Source organism: Ammospiza nelsoni, chromosome 25 (genome assembly GCF_027579445.1).
Source record: "Ammospiza nelsoni isolate bAmmNel1 chromosome 25, bAmmNel1.pri, whole genome shotgun sequence".
NCBI classification, from domain to species: Eukaryota; Metazoa; Chordata; class Aves; order Passeriformes; family Passerellidae; genus Ammospiza; species Ammospiza nelsoni.
This window is the reverse complement of record NC_080657.1, coordinates 6,116,203-6,137,128: the sequence shown is the minus strand read 5'-3', so window position 1 is coordinate 6,137,128 and position 20,926 is coordinate 6,116,203. Positions and strand designations below refer to the sequence as shown.

Genomic DNA, 20,926 nt, shown 5'->3' with positions numbered 1-20,926 from the left:
AGATCTGTCCCCAAGGCAGGTGTCACATCCATGCAGTGCCCGTCCAGGTGTCACCTTCCAGCCAGGACCGGAGATCATGGGAGACCTGAAAGGGCATTTCACTGGGGATGAAAAGTCGGGAATTTTGGGGACACCCAACCCATGTCATGTCGTGGGTGATGTGGTTTTAGGAGGGTGTCCTTGGGACTGTCACATCTCCACTTGGCTGGGACTCCTGGAGAACCATCCCTGCTTGCTCAGGGATGTTTTTTCCTCTGTCACCATGATGTTTTCTGAAAAATCCCTTTGCCAGGATTTCTTCTCCTGGGAAGCTGAGAAGCCTCAGAGAAAAATGTCAATAATAATTATCTGATTGCTTCTCCTTGTGTTTTGCTGCTTTGGAATGTGGTAGGTGATTCTTTCATTGGTTCCATGTGAATTGTGTGTTCTTAATGACCAATCACAGCCAGCTGTGTCAGACTCTGAGGAGTCACGGGTTTTTATTATTCATTCTTTTCTAACCTTCTGATGTCTCCTTTCTCTTTCTTTACTATAATTTTAGTATATCATTTCTTTAATGTAATATCATAAAATAATAAATCAGCCTTCTGAGAACTTGGAGTCAAATTCTCACCTCTCACCTTGTCATGGGGACCCTCACAACACCACAACAGTTTACTCCATCCCTCCTTGCTCAGTTATGTGTCTCATTCACATTCTCTGAAAAATCTCTTTGCCCAGGATTTTTCTCCTGGGAAGCTGAAAAAGCCTCAGAGAAAAGGAAAACAATTCTTATCTTATTTGCTTCTCCTGTGCTGTGCTCATGTGGAATGTGTTTGGAGATTGTTTACCCACAGGTGATTGTTCCATTGGATTCTGCTGGGAGTTGTTTTCACTCTTTGGCCAATTGGGGCCAAGCTGTGTCAGGACTCTGGAGAGAGTCAGGAGTTTTCATTATTATCTTTTTAGCATTTAGTAAATATCCTTTCTGTTTTCTTTAGTATAGTTTAGTATAGTATTTAATGTAATATAGTATCATAAAATAATAAATTAGCCTTCTGAGAACATGGAGTCAGATGCATCATTCCTTCCTGCCATGGGGCACCCTGCAAATACAATAGGGATGTTCTCTCCATCCCTCCTTGCTGAGGGATGCTCACTCCATTCCTGCTTACTCAGGGATGCTCATTCCGTTCCCTCCTCACTGAGGGATGTTCTCTCCATCCCTCCTCGCTCAGGGATGTTCACTCCATCCCTCCTTGCTCAGGGATGCTCACTCCATTCCTGCTTACTCAGGGATGCTCACGCCATCCCGACTTGCTCAGGGATGTTTGTTCCATCCCTCCTCACTCAGGGATGTTCTCTCCATCCCTCCTTGCTCAGGGATGTTCTCTCCATCCCTCCTTGCTCCTGAGCCCAAGCAGGAAGGATCAAACCCCGAACGTGTCCCTTGATGGTTTAGCTTGGTGAGAGTACCTCAGAGCTGCGTTGCCCGGGTCCCAGCACACCTTGGAGCTCCCAGCTGGCTCCCCACATCCCCGAGCCCTGAAAAGCGGCTCTGTGCCTTTGTTGGAGGCTCTGAAAGCGCCTTTTTTCCTCCTGAACATCTGGGCCTCGCCGGGCCCCGGCGGCTGCGCGAGGCAAAATTCCTCCTTTGTTGCTCCTCTGCCGTTTCTTTGCCGGGCTGGGGATGGAAGGAAATCTGCTCGTGTGTCTGCTGCCCTTGCCGGGCTGGGGATGGAAGGAAATCTGCTCGTGTTTCTGCTGCCCTTGCCGGGCACGGCCCACTCGGGGCTCTGCACGGAGCCCGGGCAATGCTGGGACTCGGTAATGCCAGCGCGGCCCCGAGGGGAGGGGACAGGGGCTGTGTGAGGGGACAGGGATTTGGGGAGGGGACAGGGGCTGTGTGAGGGGACAGGGATTTGGGGAGGGGACAAGGGACTGTGTGAGGGGACAGCGCTGGGAGGGGACACCGCTGGGAGAGGACAGGGGCTGTGGGAATGGGACAGGGATTTGAGGAGGGCTCAGGGCTGGGAGGGAACAAGGGTTTGGAGAGGGGACAGGACAGGGGCTGTGGGAATGGGACAGGGACTTGGAGAGGGAACAAGGACTGTGTGAGGGGGCGAGGGTTTCGAGAGAGGGGACAGGAGCTGTGGGAATGGGACAGGGGCTATGGAGAGGGGACAGGGCTGAGGAGGAGACAGGGACTGTAAGAAGGGGACAGGGCTGGGAGGGGACAGAGGCTGGGGAGAGGACAGGAGTTGGGGGAGGAGACAGGAGTTTGGGGACGGGACAGGGACTGTGGGAATGGGACAGGGGCTGTGGGGAGGGGACAGGGGCTGTGGGGAGGGGACAGGGGTTTTGGGAGTGAACAGGGCTTTGGTGAGGAGACAGGAGCTGTGGGAATGGGACAGGGGCTGTAGGGAAGGGGACAGGGGCTATGAGAATGGGACCCGGGCTGTGCAGAGGGACCGGCTGGGGCCAGGGTGGGAGGGGTTCAGAGGGACCCCCCCAGACTCCCCCGTGTCTGTATAAATACAATGCCCACACTCACTGGATTTTAAATCTGGGGTGTCCCCATGGTTTTTTGGGATGCTGCACCCTTGTCCCGGCTATAGGCTTTGCCGAGGGCAGGGTGGGGACATCACACGGTGACATTTGGGACAGCTTTTGCCCCAAGAATTCTACCTGCTGCTCTCAAAAACCATTCTGGCTGTAAAACCAAACCTGTGGTTATAAACTCGGACTTGTGTCCCAAAATTAAAGTTTTAATGGAAAACCACGTTAAGGAGCCTATCCCAGCCGCCAGTTTGATGCTCTCCCGCCCTTCCCAGGAGGGCGAAGCCGCAGCTCCGCCACCTCTGGAGGATGGCCCGGCTGCGGAGCCTGGATGGGCCGGGCTGGGCCGGGCTGGGCTGGGCCGGGATGGGATGGCATGGGAAGTTGCTGGGGAAGAGGCAGATCCGTGGTAGGGCAGGAGAAGGATTCAACCCTCCCACCTGGCTGGGGAAGAGCTCAGAGGGATGGAAGCCCCAGCTGGGGGTCCGTGAGATGCTGGAGTGCTTTGGCCATGGAATGAACCGACCTGAAGTGCTGCCCCAGCCCTGAAGCCTCCAAAATCAAGGAGCCTACAGAGCTGCTGCAGGGCTGGAGCCCCTCTGGAGCCAGGCTGGGAGAGCTGGGGGTGCTGCCCTGGAGAGGAGAAGGCTCCAGGCAGAGCTCAGAGCCCTTGCAGGGCCTGAAGGGGCTCCAGGAGAGCTGCAGAGGGACTGGGGACAAGGATGGAGGGACAGGAGGCAGGGAATGGCTGCCAGTGCCAGAGGAATGGCAGGGCTGGATGGGATCTTGGCAATTGGGAATTGTTCCCTGGCAGGGTGGGCAGGGGCTGGGCTGGAATTGCCAGAGCAGCTGTGGCTGCCCCTGGAGCCCTGGCAGTGCCCAAGGCCAGGCTGGGCATTGGGGCTGGCAGCACCTGGCACAGTGGCAGGTGTCCCTGCCATGGCAGGGGTGGCACTGGGTGGAGTTTAAGCTCTCTTCCCAAACCAAACCATCCCATGATATAAGATGGGGAAATGTGGGGCATTCAGAGCCCTGAGGAGGGAGGTGGCAGTGTTAGGGAAGGGAAAAAGAGAAAAGAATTAAAAAAAAAAAATTAAAACCCACCCCCACCTTAATCACCTGAACTGCCCGGGGAAGGGAAGTGCCCCAAAGCAGAACAGCACCAGCTGAAACTTTCCTTTGACTTTTATAATTACAGAATAGAAAAGAAATCCTCGATTCACGTTACAAAGACGGGCTCATAGAAAACCAAGCCAACAGAACAGAAACACCCAAGGTCCTGGAGCGCCGTGCCCGGCCCCTGTGGAGCCCAGGGCAGGGAGGGAGGCTCTTCCCAAGAGCTTTAATGCAGTGAGCTCTTCCTGCTGGCTTTGGGAAGGGTTGGGACATGGGGAGTGTCTGTCTGTCCATCCCGTCCCACCCCATCCCAGAGCAGGTCAGTGCAGCATCCTCGGTCCTGGAGAGGAAAATAAACCCCAGAGATGCTGCTGGCCCCAGGGCTTGGGGATGGGGATGTGTTCTGGGGGATGAGGGGGATCACTGCCTGAAAAAAACACGATTTTCCAGGGAAAAAAGAGGGGCAAAGGGTGGAAAATTATTGCCTGTAGAGTTCACAGCTTGGCTGGAGGTGGCTCAGCCCATCCCAGCTCTGGGCCCTGACGCTTCCAGGGCTCCCTCTTGGGAAGGGCCAAAAACCATTCCAGGGTGTACAAAACTGCCCTGGCACTGGAGGAGAAACAGCTGGGAGGTGACATCCACCCTAATTCCCCAGCTCCCTCCCAGGGGGGCAGGGTGGGCTTGGGAGCAGATCCAGGATCCTGGAGGAGCCTCATCCCACGGAAAGGAGAGCGAGGAGCTTCTGGGGAGCTGGGCCACTCCAGGAAACTCCTTTTTTTCCTTCCAGTTCTTTCAAGGCTTTTCCTTCCCAGCTGATCTTCCTCCTGCAAAGCAATCCCTGCCCAGCCCACCTCACACCCCCCAAAATCCTCCCCCAGTGCCGGTGTCCCTGTGCCACTGGAGCTGATGGATGAATTTGGCACCGAGCCCCCTACGGATGAAGGGACCAGGGTGGGACCCCCAGCCCTGGGTGAGGTTTGGGGGGCCCTGGGTGTCCCAGCCCTGCTGAAGGCACGGTGTCAGCCTTGGAGGGGGTGGGGCTGCTCAGCCAGAGTCTACTCAGGCACTTTAAATTAAATAAAAACCCAAAGAAATGATTGGAAGAAAAAACAATCCCAAAGCAAAACCCAAAACATTCATCAGATCGTTCCAAGGGCCGGGGAGGGACCACAGCAGCCTCGGGGCTCCCAGCTCGGAGCAAGGCCCCAAAACGTGGCAGGGAGGGGTGCAGGGGGTTCAGGGTCCCGTGTGTCCCCTGTGTCCCCAAATCAGGGGCCGGATCCGACTGCTCGGAGCGTCCCAGGGCGAGTCCTGGCGCTGCTGCTTCATCCCGGTGGGAGAATTCCTGCTGGAGCACAAATCCCGTGCTCGGAGCCAGTCTGAGCCAGATCCGGAGTGGCAGGACATTGTCCCAACCCTGCCTGTCCCCAGGACGGTGCTGTCCCTGTCCTTGTCCTTGTCCCAAACTCTGCTGCTCCAAGGAAAAGCCAGGCTGGGACAAACACATCCAGCGGTGTCCGTGAGCGCTGCCACCTCCGCACTGTCCCCGCGTCCCCACGGCGGGCAGGGGGTGCCCAGGGGGTGGCACAGCCCCCGCCGTGTCCCGGGTGATCGCCATCGTGGCCCCGTCGTGCCCGGGGTGGTGGCATCAGAGGGTGGTGGCACCGCGGGGTCCTGGCGCCGCTGGCTCCGGTTATCCCGAACTGGAAAAGAGGGGACAGCAGGGGCTGGGAGAGAACCCATGGAGTGTCCCCAGCTGGGGACAAAGAGGGGACAGCAGGGGCTGGGAGAGAACCCATGGAGTGTCCCCAGCTGGGGACAAAGAGGGGACAGCAGGGGTTGGGAGAGAACCCATGGAGTGTCCCCATGTGGGGACAAAGAGGGGACAGCAGGGGCTGGGAGAGAGCCCATGGACTGTCCCCAGCTGGGGACAAAGAGGCACAAAGGGACAAAGAGGGGACAAAAAGGGTTGGGAGAGACCCCTGGCGTGTCCCCATGGGACAAAGAGCCGCGGCCAGAAGGGGACAGGGACCTCTCATGGGGTCACTGCTCTCTTGCACCCGTAAAAATGTCACAGAGTGGCTGGGGAGCAGGGCAGGTGTCCCCTCACATGGGGACACTGTGCTCCTGGGGTTCATCCCTCTCTCTTCGTGGTGTGTCTATTATAATTTTTAATTTATTTTAATTTTTATTTTATTTTTATTTTTGTTTTGGGTTTTATTTTTATTATTGTTATTATAATCAGCATTGTTATTGTTGTTATTATTAATAATTTTATTGTTGTTCCTGGGGTTCATTACTCTCTCTTCTTGGTGTGTCTATTATGATTTCATTTTTTTTTAAATTTTATTTTTATTTTTGATTTTGGATTTTATTTTTATTATTGTTGTTACAATCAGCATTGCAATCGTTGTTATCATTACTAATTTTATTGTTGTTATTATTAATACTACTAATAATACAGTTGCTACTACTACTATTGCTAGTATTATTATTATTGTTATCTTTTGCTTAATTTCAGTTATTAAACTGTTGTTGCTGCACAGGTTCTCCCTGTTATTGTTGTTGCTATTTTGGTCTTTATTGATAATAATACAGCTCCTCCTACAACTATTATGACTGCTACTATTACTATTATTCCTGTTATTATATATTCTTTAATTTCAGTTATTAAACTGTTATAACCACACAGGTTTTCCCTGTTATTGTTGATATTTTTCTTCTTAATAATAATAATAATACAGCTCTTCCTCCTACTATTATTCTTGTTATCTTTTTCTTAACTTCAATTATTAAACTGTTGTTACCCCACAAGTTCTCCCTATTATTGTCGTATCTATTTTTATTTTTATTAATAATAATAATACACTTGCTACTACAACTATTACCACTATTACTACTGCTGTTATTCTTGTTATTATATTTTGCTCAATTTCAATTATTAAACCGTTGTTATAGCACAGGTTTTCCTTATTGTTAACAACAGCAATAGAATAAAAATAAAAATAAAACCAACAAAAACCCCCATAATAAAACCCCCCATAATAAAAATAAAAATAAACCCAACAAATAAATATATATTTAATATATATAACATAAAATAATGATAATTAATATTGACTATTGATTATTGAGAATGATGATGATGATGATGATGATGATGATGATGATGATGATGATGATGATGATGATGATGATGATGATGTAATTATTCCTGGACCTCCCCACATGTCCGTTAATTCAATCACAGCTAATTAGAAGCTGCAGAATGAGCTGTAATTGCTGCAGCCCGGCTGGCCCTGGGGACATGAATGACCCTGGGGACATGAGTGACCTGCCCCACAGAGCCAGGCCAGCCCTTGTTTGTCCCCTGGCTGGTGAGAGGAGCAGTGGGACCCCAATGTCCCCTCCCTGTCCCCTCCTTTGGGGACAGGGGCACCCCCGAGTCCCTGAGCTGCCCCTGCTGACAGGGGGATGGAGGGGACACGGAAATGACGACTGCATTAATTAATTAATCAGTGGGTCATTAACGAGCTGCTGGGGACAGGGTGGTGGCAGTGTCCTGGTGTCACCCAACGCCCCAGCCAGGTCCCTGGCAGCTGGAGCAGTGCCAGGGGGACACTGGGAGGGACAGAGGGCACAGGGAGGGAACAACCCCCAGGACAGGGACAGGGACCCCCAGGAACTGAGGTGCCCCCACCTGGTGACACAGCCCCAGCCTTCTGTGCCAGCACCTTCTCTGTCCCCTGTGTCCAAAGCTGCTGTCCCCAGCACTTCAAACCCAATTTTGAGCTGATTTCCCCGAATCCTGCAGCTGTCAGCCCTGACCACGCGGCCATCGGGGTGTGCTGGGCCTGCAGCACCCCCTGGCACCCCCTGTGCCCTGGGGGATGACATGGGGACAGGACAGAGTCCCCTGTGCCCCTGGGGGTGACATGGGGACAGGACAGAGTCCCCTGTGCCCTGGGGGTGACATGGGGGTCAGGGTGAGCTCCCCTGTGCCCTGGAGATGACATGGGGGTCAGGGTGGGCTCCCCTGTGCCCTGGGGGTGACATGGGGGTCAGGGTGGGCTCTCCTGTCCCTCTGCCCATGGTGGCTTTGCCCAGTCCCACCCAGGCAGGGCTGAAGGGACACAGGGGACGTGTCCCATCCATGGGACAACACTCCTAGGACCCCCAAGGTGAGGGAGGACACCCCAGTAAGCCCCAGGATGTGCCAATGCCACCATCGATGTCCCCATCCGTGTCCCACCCACACCTGGGGGGCTCCCAGCCCCGTGAAGGGGGCACAGCACCCATGGGTGCTCCCCCCACCCCAGCAGTGTCCCCAGGCAGGGCCCAGCAGTGTCACAGATGGATTTGTCCCCCCCCAGCCCCTCTCTGCCTCCCCAGTGGCATCGCCTGCCCTTCAATTTGCATACAAGGCTTAAAACATAATTAATTTTTGGCAGCGGGCAGAGCCTGCTCGAGGTTAATCCCTTTAGATTTGCGAGCCTTATCTCGCTGGGGCGTTTATCGAGCTCGGCTTAGCGGGGAACGGAGAGCGAGGAGGAGTCGGCAGCGCTTAACAGGGGAGGGAGGGAGGGAGGGAGGGAGGGAGGGAGGGAGGGAGGGAGGGAGGGAGGGAGGGAGGGAGGGATGGTCCCTGGGCATGGCGGGGGAGCTCAGTGAGCAGAACCCAGCGAGCAAAACCAAACCCAGCGAGCAAAACCCAGTGAACCAAACCCAGTGAGCAAAACCAAACCCAGCGAAGGAAACCCAGCGAGCAAAACAAAACCCAGTGAGCAAAACCCAATGAACAAAACCCAGCGAGCAAAACCCAGCCAGCCCAGCAGGCAAAATCCAGCAAACAGAACCCAATGAGCAAAATCCAGCAAACAGAACCCAGCGAGCAAAACCCAGGGAGCAAAACCAAACCCAGCAAGCAAAACCAAACCCAGCGAGCAAACCCAAACCCAGCAAACAAAACCCTGTGAACACAAACCCAGCGACCAAAACCCAGCGACCAAACCCAAACCCAGCAAACAAAACCCAGCGAATAAAACCAAACCCAGCGAACATGTACCACAAGCGGATCCTCCCCAGAGCGCCCAGCCCTGCCCGGGTGGAGCCTGGGCACTTGCAGGGAGGATGCACAGCCCCAAGTCTGGGCACACCGAGGGTCCCGCACCCCTGAGCACCCCGGCACTCACGTGTAGAGCGGCTGTAGCTGCAGGTGCGACGTCTTCTGGGGTGCCTGGTAGCCGTAGGAGTCAAAGCCACCGATGAAATCAACTGGGGAGAGCCGGGAGAGAAACAGGGTGAGCTGGGAGGTCCCGGTGGGATGGGAACATCCCAGGCTGCAGCTGCATCCCGTCAAAATGTGACACCCCAGGGAAATGCGACTGCTCAGTGGGAAATTGGGAAACCCTCAGAGCCCCTGCAGGGCCTGAAGGGGCTCCAGGAGAGCTGCAGAGGGACTGGGGACAAGGATGGAGGGACAGGAGGCAGGGAATGGCTGCCAGTGCCAGAGGGCAGGGCTGGATGGGATCTTGGCAATTGGGAATTGTTCCCATTGAGGGTGGGCAGGGGCTGGGCTGGAATTGCCAGAGCAGCTGTGGCTGCCCCTGGAGCCCTGGCAGTGCCCAAGGCCAGGCTGGAGCTCCTGGCACAGTGGGAGGTGTCCCTGCCATAGCAAGGGTGGCACTGGCTGAGGTTTCAGGTCCCTTCCCACACAAACCATCCCAAGATTCGGTGATCCTGACCCACCCCAGCATCCCAGGGAATCCCAGTGCTGCATTCCCGAGGGAATAAATCAGAATCGCAAACTGGATAAGATCAGAAGGGATCACTGGGTGTCACCGTGTTTCCCCAGACCTGACCCCTCTCCCCAGCACAGCCAGCACAGGAATGGACTCCAGGTGCAGCCAGGCTGGGAATTCCAACCTTTCCAGTATCCCCAGCAGCACCCAAGTTCTTAAATCCCACACTGGGGTGGTTTATCCATGGGTGTCCAAGAGCTGAGAGCTCCAGGGCAGAGCCCCCCTCTCCCAGGATATTTCCCTTCCTGACTCAATATTCCAGCAGCTCTTAATTTTAACACCATCCATCCATTTCAAATCTAATAAGATATTCCATTAAAAAGATGCATTTGCATCCTGGGCTGAGGCAGCATTAATATTAAAATTGTGTTGGATGCAGAGTTTGTGGGAGTGCAAACGTGCTCCAGAGCCGCCAGCGCTGGATAAACCCTTTGGAAAGCAGCTGTTCCCTCAGGCAGAGGCCAATTCCTCATGGAGATGTTTTATTTCCATGGGAAAGGAGGGGAAACACCGGGATGCTGCACCCCAGGCTGGGCTGGGACCACCTGTGGGCATGGGGGGGTGCTGAGCCCGGTCTGATCCCGGGGCTGATCCTGGTGCTGAGCTCAGTCTGATCCTGGTCTGAGCCTGGTGCTGACCCCGGTGCTGAGCCTGGTCTGAGCCTTGTGCTGAGCCCAGTCTAAGCCCCATGTTGAGCCTGGTCTGATCCCAGTGCTGAGCCTGGTCTGATCCCAGTGCTGAGCCTGGTCTGATCCTGGTCTGACCCCAGTGCTGAGCCTGGTCTGATCCTGGTCTGACCCCAGTGCTGAGCCTGGTCTGATCCTGGTCTTATCCCAGTGCTGAGCCTGATCTTATCCCGGGGCTGAGCCTGGTCTCATCCCAGTACTGAGCCTGGTGCTGAGCCTGGTCTTATCCCAGTGCTGATCCCAGTCTAAGCCTGGCTCTGATCCCAGTGCTGATCCTGGTGCTGATCCTGGTCTGAGCCCAGTGCTGAGCCCAGGGAAGGAGAACATCCCTGTGGTTGTGGCCCAGCCCTGCAGGGATCTGCCAGCTGGTGGGAATTAATTAACGGCAGATGAGCTTTTAATGCCCTTGGACAGCCTCAGCCTCGACCACCTGGTTCAGGGGCTGGAGTACTCCCCGAGGGGGGTTTGCAAGGATTGGCGTGGGATCAGGGGGAGCAGCACAGACTGGATAAAGTCAGCCTTCACTTTGCCTAAAATGCTGTTTTCTCCTGGTTTGGGGTGAAATCCTGGGAGCGGGGACACAGCCCAGGGGACACAGTGTCCCCAAGACGCTGTGGCTGCCAAGGGAGGAGGGAGGTGACAGCGGCCCCATCACACCCCAGCAGCTCTGCCTCACCAGGGATGGGAAAACGGGGCAAAAACCCAACTAAAGGGATTTCCTCAGCTGCTGGGACCAGGGCATTGTTTCCCCAGACCCCGCTGGGAGCTGCCATCCCGCTCAGGGTGGCACCAGCAAGGACATTGTCCCCCTGTCACCCCAGCCAAGGCACTCACAGCTGTCCTCCTCCTCCAGGAACACTTTGCTGACGTAGCAGGCGTAGACGAAGCCGAAGAGCTGGGGAGAAACAGGGCAGGGAGAGGCTGGTTATGGGGGCATGGGCAGCACAATGGGCACAGTGCCAGTGGGGGCATGGCTGGGGGCCTGGGAGTGACCTGGGGGGCACTGGGAGTGAATTGGGGGCACTGGGAGTCACCATGGGCATGAACTGGGGGTCCTGGGAGTGAACTGGGGGGCACTGGGGGTGACCCAGGGGCCCTGGGAATGAACTGGGGGTCTTGGGAGTGAACTGGGGGTCACTGCAGGTGACCATGGAGTCCTGTCAGTGACCTGGGGGCTAAGAGCAGCCAGAGCCCATCCCAGGGCAGTTTGGGGCGCAGCAGCATTGGGTGGATTCAGCTGCACAAGGTGGGGCTGGAGCTGGCACCCCACAGAGGGTGCTGAGCCCCATACAGTGCTGGAAGCACCTTTGGGGACCCCAATTCCCCTTAAAACTCCATTTTAGGGAGCTCTGCCTCCCGGTGTGTCCCATTGCCACCTCCCTGTCACAGCAGGTGACAGTCACCTGTGAGGGGGGACCCTCCCTCCTGGCAGGCAGCACATTCCAGCAGCTCATTCCCAGGGAGTGATTCCTCCATCCCTGCAGCATCCAGCCCTCTACATGACAAGTTTTGGGGTGGGACACACCCCTGAGGTGGTGGCAGGGCTCTGTCTGCTCCTCTCAGGGTGACAGAAATGCATGATGGAGACACCACAGCTCCTCTGCCCACCCCAGCCCCTCCACCCCGTGTTGTATTGCACTAAATAGTTTATTTAGGTGCTGTTTGCACTAGGTGATGGGAAATTTGTACTGAGTATGGTATGTCACATAGATTATTTCCCCTCTCCCATCCCATGGTCTGTCCCTCAAGCACCCCTCTGCTGTACCCCCATGGTGGTCTGGCCCCTGGTTACCCCTCCCCAGTGGTATCCCATTGGCTGGGGTCCTCTTTCACTGCCCCCATCCTGAGGTATAAAACCTCACTGCAAGGCGGTTACACCCTTTTGTTACACCTGGGTGGTGACAGGAGCCAGAAGTGTCCATTCCCAATGGACAATAAACAGAACACTTGTCCCCACGTGGAGAAGAGCGCTTCTCGTCTTTGACTTTGCTCATGTCAGACTGTTGTATTCATATTTTTGTTATCTGATTTCTACAGTCCCATACCTTCTGAGTGGTTTTCTCACACACAGCTCTTCACAGCAGTGTTGCTCCTGCTTCTTCATCAGGGCTCCTCCAAGGCTCTCCCTGACTGGCCAACCCACCCCCTTTTATCCCAGTTATCTTCATTAGCCAGAGCTGCTGCCCAATTAAGGACATCACAGCTGCAGCCCATTTAGAACAACTAGGATTGGGGCAAGGCCACTTATACAATACGTAGATTTTACCAAGACTCATAGGCCACTTATACAATGCATAGGTTTTACTATGGCTCAAAGGCCACCTATACAATACATACTAAGACTCAATGGCCACCTATATTTCCCCCTTTTCTTTTAACAATTATACAATTACAACACATATAACCTACCATGACTCAAAGGCCATGTACCTCCACAGCTCCTTGAATCAAAGGCCCTGTTTCTTCACAGCTCTTGGCTGTCTTAACCTCCACAGCTCTCAGGCTGCCTCACAGCTCTTGGCTGTCTTATTTTCTGCAACTCTCAGGCTGCCTAATCTCTTCCACAGCTCTTGGCTGTCCTATCTTCAGTCACGTCGGGGTCACCGCTTGTTGGTATCATATTTCTAGAGTCCCATACCTTCTGGGTGGTTTTCTCACAAGCAGCTCTTCACAGCAGTGTTGTTCCTGCTTCTTCATCAGGCCTCCTCCAAGGCTCTCCCTGACTGGCCAACCCACCCCTTTTTTCCCAGTTATCTTCATTAGCCACAGCTGCCACCCAGTTAAGGACATCACAGCTGCAGCCCATTTAGAACAACTAGGATTGGGGCAAGGCCACTTATACAATACATAGATTTTACTAGGACTACTACTATATCAGACTGTGTGGGCCAGAGTCCAGAGCTAGTGGGGTTGGACTCATACAACAGCCCCAAGACACACAGATTCTTACAACCCTGCATGTCCCATTCCTGTCTCAAACATCTTTTCATAAAAATCCTTTCTTTAGGATTTTTCTCCTTTCTGAGAAGCTGTGGCCTCAGCAACAAAATGTAAACAATGGTTATCTGCTGCTGTGGAATGCAAGAGGTGAATCCGTGATTGGTCTTGGGTGGATGTTTGGATTTACTGACCACTCACGGCAGAGCTGAGTCTCACTCTCTGCTGAGACACAGCCCTTTGTTATTCATTCCTTTTCTATTCTTAGCTTAGCTAGCCTTCTGAGAACTTTTCTCTCTATTCTTTTTAGTATAGTTATAATGCAATATATATATAATAAAATAATAAATCAAGCCCTCTGAACATGAAGTCAACATTCTCGCCTCTCTCTTCATCCTGCAACCCTTGCAAGCCCTGTGTCCCGTTCCCAGTGTGGGATGAGGAGAGTAGGGCGCCCTTACCGCCAGGAAGATCTGTGTGGCGCTGCTCACCACCTCGATGTACTGGTAGTCCAGCAGGCAGCCGCTGACCGTGATGACATGGTGATCCTCGGGCGCCAGCGGGGAGTTGAGCACCGGCGTCACCAAACAGCCAGGGCCGTTCTCCATCCACCACGAGCGGTGCAGGGACGTGTTGAAGGTCATGATGAAATCCCGGTCCTGCAGGAGGAGGAGGAGGAGAAGGTGGAGAAGAAGAAGAAGAAGAAAAAAAGAAGAAGAAAAGAAAGAAGAAGAAGAAAAGAAAGAAGAAAAGAAGAAAGAAATAAGAAAGGAGAAGAAAAGAAGAAAGAAAGAAAGAAGAAAGGAGAAGAAAAGAAAGAAAGAAGAAAGAAGAAAAGAAAGAAAGAAGAAAGAAGAAAAGAAAGAAAGAAGAAAGAAGAAGAAGAAGAAGAAAAGGAAGAAGAAGAAGAAAGAAGATGAAAAGAAATAAAGAAGAAAGGAAAGAAGAAGAAGAAAGGAAAGAAGAAGAAGAAAGGAAAGAAGAAGAAAGAAGAAAAGAGAAGAAAAGAGAAGAAAGAAGAAGAAGAAAAGAGAAGAAGAAATAATAATAATAATAATAATAATAATAATAATAATAATAATAATAATAATAATAATAATAATAATAATAATATTGGTGGACCAAAGCTCTTCGCAGGATGGCTGGACAGTAAATGGGTTTTCCAAGGCAAGGATGCTCCCTGAGGTCAGAGCAGGGCATCCCCTGAGCCCAGCCCCGGGTTTGGGGCTCCCTCCCGTGCTGGCACCGTGGGCATCGGCTCAGGCAGCACCCAGGGGTGCCCAGTGACAGGGTGGGTGCCACAGAGCGGGACCAGAGTGCAGGGAGGGTGTTTGTGATTGGCAGCACCCCATCTGCGTGTTCCAGGGATGCAGGGCAGCCCCTGCTGCTTCCCCTGGGCTTTTGGGCTGCCCTGCCTTCATCCCACTCCCAGGGAGCCTTGCAGGGTCACCCTGGAGCATGTCCCCTCCTTGCCAGCCCCTCCCAAGCTTTGGGGCTCTGCCTGGGTCCTCTCCAGCAGCTGTGGAGTGGCCTTGGGCAGGCTGCATCCCCCTGCAAGGGGAGAATCCCCAGCCCCTGGCTGCCCCTTCCCACTCCATGAGGGTCCCACTGGTATCTCTGGCTGAGCCCTCACCCCATGAGAATCCCCTTGGTACCCCTGGGGATCCCCCATCCCCCAGAGAGCCCCCCCAGCCCCTCTGTGCCCCCCCCCCCCCCCCCCCGGGCTGTGCTGGGGCCGAGCATCCCCCGCAGGAAATCACCAATCTGGGATTAAACGATTTTTGCTTCTGGGGGCAGCAAAAACCCCAATAGGGAGCGAGTGGGTTTGGGTTTGTGAAGCTGCAGGATGCGGCTGAGGCACAGGGACGAGGGGGAGCTGTGACGGGCACCGGGATTTCCACAAAAACCCGCGGTGGGAGGGAATCCTCCCCCTCTCCCCATCGTGCTGCACACTCAGCGCTCCGGGAGAGCCTCAAATGACCTGGAGCTGCTCGGGGAGAGGTTCCAGCCATGGAACACCCCCAGAGGCTTCTTCTGCTTGGGGCAGCACGGAGAGAGCGGAGCTGGCTGTCCCCAGCCCCCCGTGATGTCCCCAGAGCCGGGCAGGGACGCGCAGGGACCCCGAGCCTGGCCTCAAAGGTTCCCTCGGAGCACCCGGGGCTGCCCCATCCCCGCGGGAGATTTTGCTCTTTGTGGTGTAAAAATTAAGCTTGAACAGCGCAGGTGTGGTGGAGGCACAGCCCCATCACATCCTCACCCCATGGCCAAAGGGTGATGTCCCAAAGCTGGGAATGCTGATCCCCAGAAATCCCGGGGAAATTGGGAATTTACAGCAGGGGGGGTCTCCTACCTCTGCCCTCCCCATCCCTGCCCCAGACCCTGCCCCGAGCTTCCTGTCCCTGCTCATCCCGTTCCCGGGGATCGCCTCTCTGTCCCTTCAGTGGAGATAAATGAAATTCGGTTTGGGTTCGGAAATGGCCGCTCTCTCCACTCTGAGCGGTCGGTTTGTCCATCCCATCCCATCCCATCCCATCCCATCCCATCCCATCCCATCCCATCCCATCCCATCCCATCCCATCCCATCCCATCCCATCCCATCCCATCCCATCCCATCCCATCCCATCCCATCCCATCCCACGGGAATTCTGTGCTCCGGGGAGGTGCCCCCGGCATCGCTTTTCTGTGGGGCTGGGGCACCCCTGGCCTCGGGGGGGGGGCACTTTTGGGGGAGAAGGGAGGGGAGGAGGAGGATGAGGATGAGGGCAAGGGGGAGCCAGCAAGAGGGCAGGAGGATGCAGGGAGGAAGAGGAGGAAGGTGGGGGCGTTACCTGTGACAAGCGCCCGACCTCCAGGTAGAAGCAGATGATGAAGGCGTTCCAGCCGACCCACAGCACCAACCACACGGCGTACTGCGGGACGAGAGGGGTCAGGGCACGGGCACTCCCCCTCCAGCCCCACTGCACGCCCCTCCATTCCCGCTGCTCCCCCTCCAGCCCGGCCCTGCCCAGCCCGTCCAGGGGCTCCGGGTTGGGATGGTGGAATCCCAAAATCACAGCACTTTTTGGCTGGGAGGGACCTTAAAGTTCATCAATCAGGGGAGAACCCCTGGGGGCCCCAGGCATCATCCCAGGCTGAGTTGAGTGTTAATTGCAGGGCAGAATTAATGAGGTGGGGAAGGTGCTTGCCTGAGTTGTTCCCAAAGATGTGCATCCACTAGCTGTGCCTCAGTTTCCCCACCCATAAAACTCCAAATACTCATTGGATTTCTTTTGTGAGGGCTCTAATTCCCACCCCTGCCATGGCAGGGACCCCTCCCAGATCCCTCTGTCCTACTCCAAGCCCTGTCCAGCCGGGCCTTGGGCACTGGCAGGGATGGAGCAGCCACAGCTTCTGTGATCCCAGGGATACAGGAGGGATCTGGGGCTGAGCCCCTGGGGCTGACACTCCTGCACCCCCAGGGTGGTACCTACCATCATGAGGTATCTGGATCTGTACTGGATGGTCCCAAAAATCCCCAAAATCACAGCCATGATGTGCAGGAAGTTGGCCAGGATGGGGGCCCACTGGTATCCCAGGAAATCAAAGATCTGCCTCTCCAGAGCAGCGACCTGCAACAGAGCAGGGAGGGGACAGGGATCAGGGCTGGGCACCCCCGGGGTGCTGAGGGCAAGGAGCAGCTGGGAATGGCTGGGAATTCCATGGATGACGGGTTGGGGTTGGCTGGAATGTCTGTGTGGTGCACTGGCCAGCAGGACTGGGGTTATTGGGTGTTGTGCTGTGATTTCAGGGTTTACCTCAGAACCCCGGGTCCCTCCCCTGACGATTCCCTCCCAGGTGTGTCAGTCCCCTCTCCTTTCTCCTCCCAGCACTGTCTGTCACTCCTGGCATTCCAGAAGGTGTCGAGTGATTGGCAGATCCAAAGGATGCCCTCTACCCCTGGGGGCACTGGGCCATCCAGGTGTCCTTTGTCCCTTTGTCCCTCCCCTCCTGTCCCTGCTTGGTGGCTCCCTGCCCCTTCCCTGCCCCTCTCCTGGGGTTCAAAGGAGCAGCAACCACGGGCTCAGGGAGTTCTGCTGGAGCTGGTGCTGCATTCAGAGGCCTGTGGGCCAGAATAAAGCTCTGCATCCAAACCCTCCATCAGAACCGACTCCTTTCCTTCACCAGCGCCTTAAAGCTTCTCTGCCAGAGGGAAACCTGAGGAGCAGCCCCTGTTATGGGGGGAAGCTCCATCCCAGCACCACCAGAGCTCCTGCAGGCCTGGACTTGTCCCCACGGGCCCAGCTGCAGCACCCAGCCAGCCCAAAGTGTCTGTGGGGTGAAACACCACACACCCAGGCAGCCCAAAGTGTCTGTGGGGTGAAACACCACACACCCAGCCAGCCCAAAGTGTCTGTGGGGTGAAACACCACACACCCAGCCAGCCCAAAGTGTCTGTGGGGTGAAACACCACAGTGCTGCTGTTTGGTTCAGCAGCAGGGCCAGACAAGCCAAGGCATGTCCCATCCCCAATATTGGTAATATCAATAATTGGGAATATTATTTTACATATATTATATTAATACAATATATAAAATTATCTATTATTATATTAATATATAATAAAATAAAATATAATAAAAATAATGTATTAATATGTATTCTATTCTATTCTATTAGGTCATATCTCCTTGAGTTCCAAAGGGGAACCCAAGGAGATGTGACCCCACTCTGTGCCTCACTTTCCCATCACTCAGAGCTCGGGCAGTGCTGAAAACCCATCCCAGAGGATGATTTACACCTCCAGCTCCTGTATTTTGATTTCCAGCTCCTGTATTTTGATTTCCAGCCCATCCTCCATGGATCCATGGGGCTCTGGTCACCGTTACCATCTGCAATCCACAAACAGGGCTGTGCTGCAGGGGGTAAATCCCCCGTCAGAGCTGGCATCTGAGGGGATCCAGCCCTGATCCCAGCACTTATTTATGGCTCCATTGCTCCTAATCACAGGATTAGCTCCAAGGAAGGGGTGAGCAAAGGCAAGGTGGGAGTGCTGGAACATTCAGCCATGGGTTTAATTCAAAAAATGGGCATTTTGGATGGGGCCATGGTTTTTTTGAGAACTTTTAAGGGAGTTTTAGGGAACAAGGTGCAGGGACAGGTCAACAGCAGCCTGGAAAACCCAATTTTTTTTTACATTTGTCTAACTCAGCCCTGTCCTGTCATTTTTTGAGGTGCCTCAGATTCACCCTGAGAGCTTTAGGGCCCTCTGTTCTCCTCACAGCACCATTCTCCAATTTTCTGCCTGAAAAAGGGGGTGTTTATCCTGAAAACCACAGGGAAAAGGGGTTTGCATCCCCCCTCCATTGCCCAGCAGCTCCCAAAGGGATCTGGAATGAGGGGAGAGCCCATGGGGGGGCCCAGGCATCATCCCAGGCTGAGCTAGTGAGCCCTAATTACACGGGAGAATTAATGAGGTGGGGAAGGTGCTTGCCTGAGTTGTTCCTGAGGATGGGCATCCACCAGCTGTGCCTCAGTTTCCCCACCCATAAAACTCCAAATACTCATTGAATTTCCTTCGTGAGAGCTCTAATTCCCACTGATTTCAGCCCAGCCCCACCCTAGGGCTGTGATATCCCATCTCCTACCCTACCCCTGGGGTAGGATCTGCTGGATCAGAGCCAGCAGGACCCTGATTTCAATTAAAGGTGATGCAAACCCTTGGAGCAGCAGCCCCTGGGTCTGTGGGGCTGGGACAAAGCTGTTTGCACTGAAACTGAATTCACTTCCCTGCTGGTTCAGCTCTCTGAGGAAACAGCCTCAGGAAATAGTGACAGCCAGGCTGTAAATCTCCTCAGTTGAGGAATGGAAATGATGAATGATACAGGGAGTGCAGTGCTGGGGGTTTGTGGGCACCCATCCCTCTGGGGGCTGTCAGCAGAGCTGGATGGAGCTTTGGGTACCAGGGATGGGGCTGGGGAGTGTGGCATTCACATTCTCTGAAAAATCCCCCTGCCCAGGATTTTTCTCCTGGGGAAGCTGAGAAGTCTCAGAAAAAAGGAAAACAATTCTTGTCTCATTTGCTTCTCCTGTGTTGTGCTCACATGTGGAATGTGTTTGGAGATTGTTTACCCACAGGGGATTGTTCCATTGGATTCTGCTGGGAGTTGTTTTCACTCTTTGGCCAAGCAGGGCCAAGCTGTGTCAGGACTCTGGACAGTCACCAGTTTTCATTATTATCTTTTCAGCCTTCTGTAAGTATCCTTTCTATATTCCTTAGTATAGTTTAGAGTAGCATTTTTTAATATAATATAGTATCATAAAATAATAAATTAGCCCTCTGAGTACATGGAGTCAGATTCTCAATTCCTTCCTTCATTGGGGCGCCCACAAATCCAATAGGGGAGAGCCTCTGAGGGCATCCCATGGAGCTGGAGTGAAGGCATCACACCCGGTGGCTCCTTAATTCCAGCCTGAAAGAGGAGGAGCTGGGAAGACCCTGCTTGAAGCAAACCCTTCTCCATCCCAAAGAGGCAGAATTTGGGATAAACACCCCAGTTCACCATGGATGAGCTAATTAGGGGCTGCTAATTGCACCACAGAGCAGCTCCAGCCCTGCTCCCTGGCTGTGTTAGCCCAGCTTTTTCCTTCCATGGGAAGAGCAGATCTGGGATTTTCCATCCTTGTGGGATGCAGCTGAAGGTTAAGGGACAAACAGACTCACAAAGGCAGTGTGGCTGCACTCCCAGCTCTCAGGGGCCACCAAGGGCATCCCAAGAATCCCAAGGACATACCAGGGGCAACTCAGGGGCATCCCAAGGGCCCCAGTGGCATCCCAAGGATCCCGAGGACATCCCAGGGGCATCCCAAGGGCATCCCAAGGGCAGGGGGCATCCCAAGGCCAGCCCCACGTGTTTCATGAGTGGGGAAACTGAGGCACAGCCTCCAGCAAGAAAGTCCAGGTTTGGTGCCCCTGCCCAGGGAATTGTGGAGCTGAGTGAGCACTCTCAGCTCAGAGCTGCTCCTCAGGTTGGTCCAGCCCCCGGAGCATCATCCCCGATCCTGTGGGTGTAAAATGTCCCTGGGAGGGACCTTCAGGACCCCCAGCTCTTCGGGGCTCAGCATCATCCCAAGAAACTTCCCAGCAGCGTCCAACACAGCCAAAATTGTTCCGTGGGCTCAGAGCATCCTCCCTGCCCTGGAATGGGAATTCCCGCTGCTCCCAACCCCATTCACACCCCGCTCCCCTCCCAGCGCCGCCGGAGCCGGGATGCAAACGCCGTCCCATCGCTAATTAAGACAAACCTCGGCTGATCAATGCAATGAGATTTAGGGCTCCCTCTTAATTAAACACGAATTCATCGATCGGCCCCAAAACTTCGCTCGGCAGCAAATCACAGCGATTGGCTGGGGGCGGGGGCTGGTCCCGCTCATCCCGGCCTGGAAGGGATTTTTGTGCACCGGGAATGGGAGCAGGAGGGCGAACTCCATCAGGGGGTGAGGGGACACGAGTGGGGAGGGGACACCCGTGGGGACACAATCTCAGCTGGGGCTCAGGGAGGTGGCACCAGGGAGGCAGAGCTGGAGGAAAATGGGATTTTTCCAGCGTGCTGACACCAAATGTAAGAGGGAAGGAGTTTCTCTGTCCCTGAATCACCCGCTGGTTTTGGTGCCCTCACCTTCTTCAGACCCACCCCAAGTTTTCCCAGTCGTTAATCCCCACATGGAGGGTGGGAGAGCTGGATCCGGCTCTGGCTGTGCTGGGAGCATTGCAGGGTCACCAGGAGCCCCTTCCCCACTAGGGAGCCCCTTCCCCACCCCTTCCCAGGTTTCTTTTCCTGAGAAACCCAGCTTGGAAATCAGACTGCAAGG

General features: G+C 54.4%; 1 protein-coding gene across 1 annotated transcript in view; it reads right to left on the bottom strand.

Annotated features, from left to right (window-relative positions):
• Window positions 1-5,170: 5,170 nt before the first annotated feature.
• Window positions 5,171-20,926, bottom strand: part of NKAIN1 (sodium/potassium transporting ATPase interacting 1) — a 39,590-nt gene continuing 23,834 nt past the window's right edge. Inside the window, exons 2-7 of the mRNA XM_059488658.1 lie at window positions 16,549-16,686; window positions 15,907-15,987; window positions 13,540-13,737; window positions 10,976-11,036; window positions 8,847-8,928; window positions 5,171-5,357 (exon numbers count right to left, since the gene is read on the bottom strand). Of these exons, the coding sequence (XP_059344641.1) occupies window positions 5,348-5,357; window positions 8,847-8,928; window positions 10,976-11,036; window positions 13,540-13,737; window positions 15,907-15,987; window positions 16,549-16,686 (570 nt within the window). The 3' untranslated portion in view covers window positions 5,171-5,347. The remainder of the gene's footprint in view (window positions 5,358-8,846; window positions 8,929-10,975; window positions 11,037-13,539; window positions 13,738-15,906; window positions 15,988-16,548; window positions 16,687-20,926) is intronic.